The sequence below is a fragment of the Mastomys coucha genome, unplaced genomic scaffold (genome assembly GCF_008632895.1).
Source record: "Mastomys coucha isolate ucsf_1 unplaced genomic scaffold, UCSF_Mcou_1 pScaffold21, whole genome shotgun sequence".
Lineage (NCBI taxonomy): Eukaryota > Metazoa > Chordata > Mammalia > Rodentia > Muridae > Mastomys > Mastomys coucha.
The window spans coordinates 20,678,369-20,684,105 of NW_022196904.1; the positions used below are offsets into that span (position 1 = coordinate 20,678,369).

General features: G+C 51.4%; 1 protein-coding gene across 2 annotated transcripts in view; it reads left to right on the top strand.

The window, feature by feature from the left end:
- Positions 1–5,737, top strand: part of Numbl (NUMB like endocytic adaptor protein) — a 25,268-nt gene that overhangs the window by 3,453 nt on the left and 16,078 nt on the right. For both annotated transcript variants that reach the window (XM_031385825.1, XM_031385824.1), the window contains exons 2-5: positions 854–938; positions 3,339–3,478; positions 5,190–5,264; positions 5,356–5,430. In XM_031385825.1, coding sequence (XP_031241685.1) covers positions 3,353–3,478; positions 5,190–5,264; positions 5,356–5,430 — 276 coding nt within the window. In that variant the 5' untranslated portion in view covers positions 854–938; positions 3,339–3,352. The remainder of the gene's footprint in view (positions 1–853; positions 939–3,338; positions 3,479–5,189; positions 5,265–5,355; positions 5,431–5,737) is intronic.

The window sequence follows — 5,737 nt, forward strand, 5'->3', positions numbered from 1 at the left end:
CTGTCCTGGAAATCACTCTGTAGACCAGGCTGGCCTCGAACTCAGAAATCCGCCTGCCTCTGCCTCCTGGGTGCTGGGATTAAAGGTGTGCGCCACCACCACCCTGAGAAACCCTGTCTTGAAAAAAAAAAAAGAAGACCAGTGTGCCTCAGTCCAGGTAGGCGTGGGGGCATATGCAGATGAGATTGTGTCACTATGTGACCGAATGCTTATGGGTGACCAAATAGGTGACCAGTCTGGATGTGTTTCTACTAGGGTGGCTGCCTGAGGAGACACAGCTGTCATGAAGTATAGCAGGACATGTATCACCCTTGCATGTTTGCCTGGCCCCAAGTCATTGTGCATAGCTAAGAAAATGAGTGAACGGTATCAGGTGTTGGTACGTTATGTGTAGGTGCGTATGGTAGGCTGGGATGCACTACAAGCATGTGCACAAATGAAGATGAGGCCAGATGTTTAGTGGCAGTTGTCCCCTGTGACCTGAGGTACACAGCTGTTATGATGTCTGTGTGATAAAGTGTGCTGAACTGTGACCAAGGGGCTAAGATGTCGGGGGTGTATGGCTGTATGTTTGTGTATAATCCTGGACGTGACACTAGAGAGCAAAGCCACTCACTTTACATTATCGCCCTGGGTGCTGAGGGCCCTGATCAGTGTCCCCCAACACACCTACTCCTTCCTGGGCCCTTAAAACCAGGTGGCTGGTCTCCCTAGTGACAGTTGCTATGACTACCAGAGTTCCTACCAGGGAGCCTGAGATGGATGGGGTTGGCTAAGGTCCAAGATGGGGGTTGCATAGGGGACCGAATCCCCTGCCCCAACAAACTTCTCATCGTCTCACTCCCTTGAGCAGGGCGGACCCAGGAGACCTGATCAGCATTTGTCCCCAGCCCCCTGTGGGGCCTCGGGGCCCCCTGAAACCTTCAGGACGGAGTCAGGTGAGTGAGCAGCTTGACAAAGGACAGGGGCTGCATTGTACATGGATAATGGCCATTACTAGTGTGACTGGAGAAACTGTCAAAGCCCCCTCAGTCACAGACACACATTCTAAACTCTCACCTACAGACACCAACAGTCTCCCCGACACAGCGATTGCAAACAGGTCAAACTCTTGCAGGTACACACACGCAGAGCCTCATCCATAGATTTGCAGCTCAACCTGCACACATGGGCACCGTCCACACGCTTGTCAAAATGCATTGTCAAGCACACTTCCAGGCACGTTAAGTAGCTGCTTATCCACACTAACACAGGGACACATGTTCGTGTGTACCTATCTAGAGACCCTCCCAGATTCACACAGGCAACCGCCAGCACTCACTCTACACCCATTCTTAGATACACACTCCAGAGATATACTTGGCCAGATATGATGGTGCAGCATTTGGGAGGCTGAGGCATGAGGATCGGGAGTTCAAGTCCAGCCTTAGCTACACAGCAAGCTTGCATCCAACACGGACCACATGAGACCCTTCTCTAAAGCTATGAGATGTTGGTGCTTGCCAGTAATTGCCAGGAGGCAGAGGTAGGCACAACACTCTTGAGTTTGTTATCAGCCTGGTCTACATCGTGACTTCTAAGCCAGCCAGAGACACATAGTAAGATGCTGTTTTGAAGAAGAAGAGGAGGAAGAGGAAGTATAAAAAATACCCATTGACAGTTGCCACCCAGTATGCATGGACTCACAGGATCAGATAGCAGTGCCTTCCTTGTCTCAGGCTGGCTTCGAACTCTTACCAAGGATGGCCTTGAACTGATTTCTCTTGCCTCCACCTCCCTCTCCCGTGTGCTCAGACTGCAGGCATGCACCACCGTGCCTTGCTTATGTAGTACTGGAGAGGGAGCTCAGAGCTTACTGCATGTTAGGCAGACACTTGGTCACCACAGCTATGATGTCAGTCCTGACAGCTACACTCCAGTAGACAGACAGCTTCACCAACAGCACCCGAGAACCCCAAAAGAGCTACGCTTTTGCAGAAGTCTCACCCTCACAGACAACAGCCACTCTGTCAGAAGTCACACTGATGACTGTGGTCTCGGTCCAACTACACATCCTTATGGATGCAGCATTGCTTTACAGATATACTCCCAGCCCAGAGAATGACTGGCCCTTGAGTTTATTAATTATATAGTGAGGCTGGGCAGTGGTGGTGCATCCCTTTGATCCCAGTACTTGGGAGGCAGAAGCAGGCAGATCTCTGAGTTCGAGGCCAGCCTGGCCTACAGAGTGAGTTCCAGGACAGCCAGAGCTACACAGAGAAACCTTGTCCTGAACAAACAACAACAACCAAAATATGTGTGTGTGTGTGTGTGTGTGTGTGTGTGGTGTGTATCTCAAAAGTAAAATATTCAGTAGACACAACTGGAGTGGCCCAATTGGGAAAGCGAAAGCCACCCACACACTCATTCACAGCTGCCCTCTTATACATAGGCACCATCTTACAGTTATGTCCTAGACAACAGCCATAAAGGACAATAGTTATACCCTCTCATAGAAACCTTGTTGTATGGAAAACAGTCATAGGTACACCTCTGCTGTCTATCCAAGGCAACTTGCACAGAAAATACTCTCATAGATGTAACAATACAGAGACACAGCATGCACCAGTGCGTATGCATGGCCACTCAGACGTGAATGCCCTTCAGCAAAAACCTCCAGAGGTTCGTATCACAACAACCACAGCGCACAAAGACACATGAACAATCTTTCCCATAAGGGTTCTTTATACAGCACCCCACACACGCACACACCCCACCCCTGTGGCCTCGCTTACACCACCCCACATGCACACACCCCACCCCTGTGGCCTCACTTACTGTTCTCAGGAGTCAGAGGCCTGTACATAAGTTACATTCTCTCTGTCTCTGTCACACACACACACACACACACCCCAATTCTTGGAATTGGGTCTCTGGCCTTGCATGTTAGGCAAGCACTCTACATGCTACATGGCCTTACCTCTGACTACCTTCTTCCCTGACCCTCAGACCCTCAACCCCCATGACTTTATGACCCTTGACCCCTACATCCTTAAACTCCAACGCTGTGAATTCTTATCCTTCAGACCTTTCTCATTCTTCCCAGTCAAACCCTGGACGTCTAGAACCCTAAAGGAAACTGACAATTCTGCTAACCTGCCCCCATCTCTGTGCCCTTTGCACAGCATGACTCCAAAGCTCTGAATACACAACTCGGGAACACTCTACACAACTAATACCCACCGGGTGGAGCTACTCACCCCAATACCTGTTCATCTTGCAAGTCCTTAATGCTATAACCTCACCCCCATACCCTCTGACCTCCATCTTTGATCCATAACCCTATCCTATGTCACCAGACGGGGCAGGCACCATGAACAAGTTACGGCAGAGCCTGCGGCGGAGGAAGCCAGCCTATGTGCCGGAGGCATCTCGCCCACACCAGTGGCAGGCAGATGAGGATGCGGTGCGCAAGGGCACATGCAGCTTCCCTGTTAGGGTGAGTGCATGGGGTGGGTGGGAGACTACAGCACCTGCTTTGTGCTTACCTGTGTGCCTGCTGGTCCTGGGGCACTGGGCAAAACTGGTCTAAGATCTGTACTGCGGGGCTGTGCGTTATGAGCCGTGTGTGCCGTGACCTCCAGACCTTCCGTTGTTGGTACCAGAACACATCTCCACGGTGACATGGTAGAACATGCCCTACTCACTTTGGTGGAATTGGACCACGAGGCCCTGCGTGCAGGCAAGCACTTTAGCCACTGAGCTACACTCCCTACCCTACAGCCCTCCTTGTTTATTTGAGGCTCTGTATCATTACGTTATCCAGGATGGCCTTGAACTTACTCTGTAGTGCAGGCTGGCCTGAACTCAAACTCCTCCTGTGCTGTTCAGCACTCCTAATGTATCTGTCTTATACCAGAGAAATATTACTTGGGAGATAAACTTGAGGGGTGGAGAGCTGTTACCCAATTCTTCAGGGGCTCACAGATAACTTGCACTAGAAGGTCATAAAAAATTGGCAGTGTTTGCAAAGCTCTGTTCCTGCTATGGGCGTGCTGGTTAACAACATATCCACTCTCCCAGGGGAGGCAATTGGATGCTGGGCCTGGGGAATGGGGCTCAGCCTTTCTCATCTTGGAGACTAAGGCTAGGGTCCTCAACCTGATTTTTTTCTTCCCTGGAAGTGGACCCAAAATGTGAGGGGTTCGTGTGACAAACTCTGGTAGGTAGTGCTGGTGAAAGTGTGCAAAGTGCCAGCTTATTAATAAGAGGGCATCTGTTAAGTGGGAAGATCTTATCACTTTTGTACAGCAAGTCTGGGGGTTTGGTTTAACAGGACATACTTGCCTAGAATCCCCCAGTGAGGACCTGGGGGTGTGGCTCAGTGGTAGAGCCCCTGCCTAGAATCCCCCAGGGAGGGGCTGAGGGTGTGGCTCAGTGGTAGAGCCCCTCTTTAGAATCTTCCAGTGAGGGGGCTGGGGACGTGGCTCAGTGGTAGAGCCCCTCTTTAGAATCTCCCAGTGAGGGGCTGGGGGCGTGGCTCAGTGGTAGAGCCCCTGCCTAGAATCTCTTATTGAAGTCTGAGGATGTGACTTGGTGGCAGAATGCTTGCTTGTCTACATGTAGACGGCCCTGGTTCCATCCCCAGTATGAGGAGGGGAGGGTATGAAGAAACAACCAACAACTTAAAATTGCAACTCTGGGCAGTGGATGGAACTTAGTCTCACTGGAAATTCTGGAGTCATTGTACCTGCACCCTGACTTGTGTGTGTGTGTGTGTGTGTGTGTGTGTGTGTGTGTGTGTTTTCATGTGTGCACTTAGGGATTAAACCAATGACCTTGTGCATGGTAAGTAAGCAGTCATGACTGAGCCACCTCGCCAGTACTGGCCTGTGTTCTTTTGAACTGGTGTTACAGTAGGTTAGAACAGCCTTGTGGCCTACATCATGTCTGCAGGGACATAGAAACATGCTGGCCCTCAGAAGGCTAGGAGTGATGTGTGAAGGACCAGCAAGACAGACAAGACACAGATCTCTGCATATTTTTCTCAGCTGTGTGTCTGGGCTAGGAATGGAGTTTCTACTTTATGGATTGGAGGTGCAGAGAGAATGGCTGGCTGAGAACTGTGGCCCCAAGTATGGGGCTGCTCAGTGATGCTGGCAGTGACTGATCACTCTGTGTCTCCCGTTTCCTCCCTTCCTCCACCCAAGTACCTGGGCCACGTGGAAGTGGAGGAGTCCCGGGGGATGCATGTTTGTGAAGATGCCGTGAAGAAGCTGAAGGCGGTGAGTGAGGGGCTGGATCCAGGGAGCGGGCAAGCCCAGTCTGAAGGAGCCAATCCTGATCAGGCCCCTCTATTCCCTGCCCCCATCCCAGATGGGCCGGAAGTCCGTGAAGTCTGTCCTGTGGGTGTCAGCTGATGGGCTCCGAGTGGTGGATGACAAGACCAAGGTAGGAGGCCTGTGTGGGATGGAGGAAGGCTTCCCACTCACCACCAGCCATGGGATGTTCCTCCCAAGGGGGCCCTCTAGACTCTGCCATGTGTGCCTGCATCGGCTTGGCTGGCTGCACAGTCCTAATTCAGGAATGAGGGCTATGGTTATTTGCAAGCTGCTTTCAGAGAGTGGGTGGGTTGAGTGCACGAACTAGAGCAGCCACCTCAGTGCTAATCCCAGCCACCCCCTCACCAACTGGGAAACCCTGGGCACAAGATTTAACTCCTCTGGGCTCCCGTAGCCTCATCTTTTTTTTTTTTTTT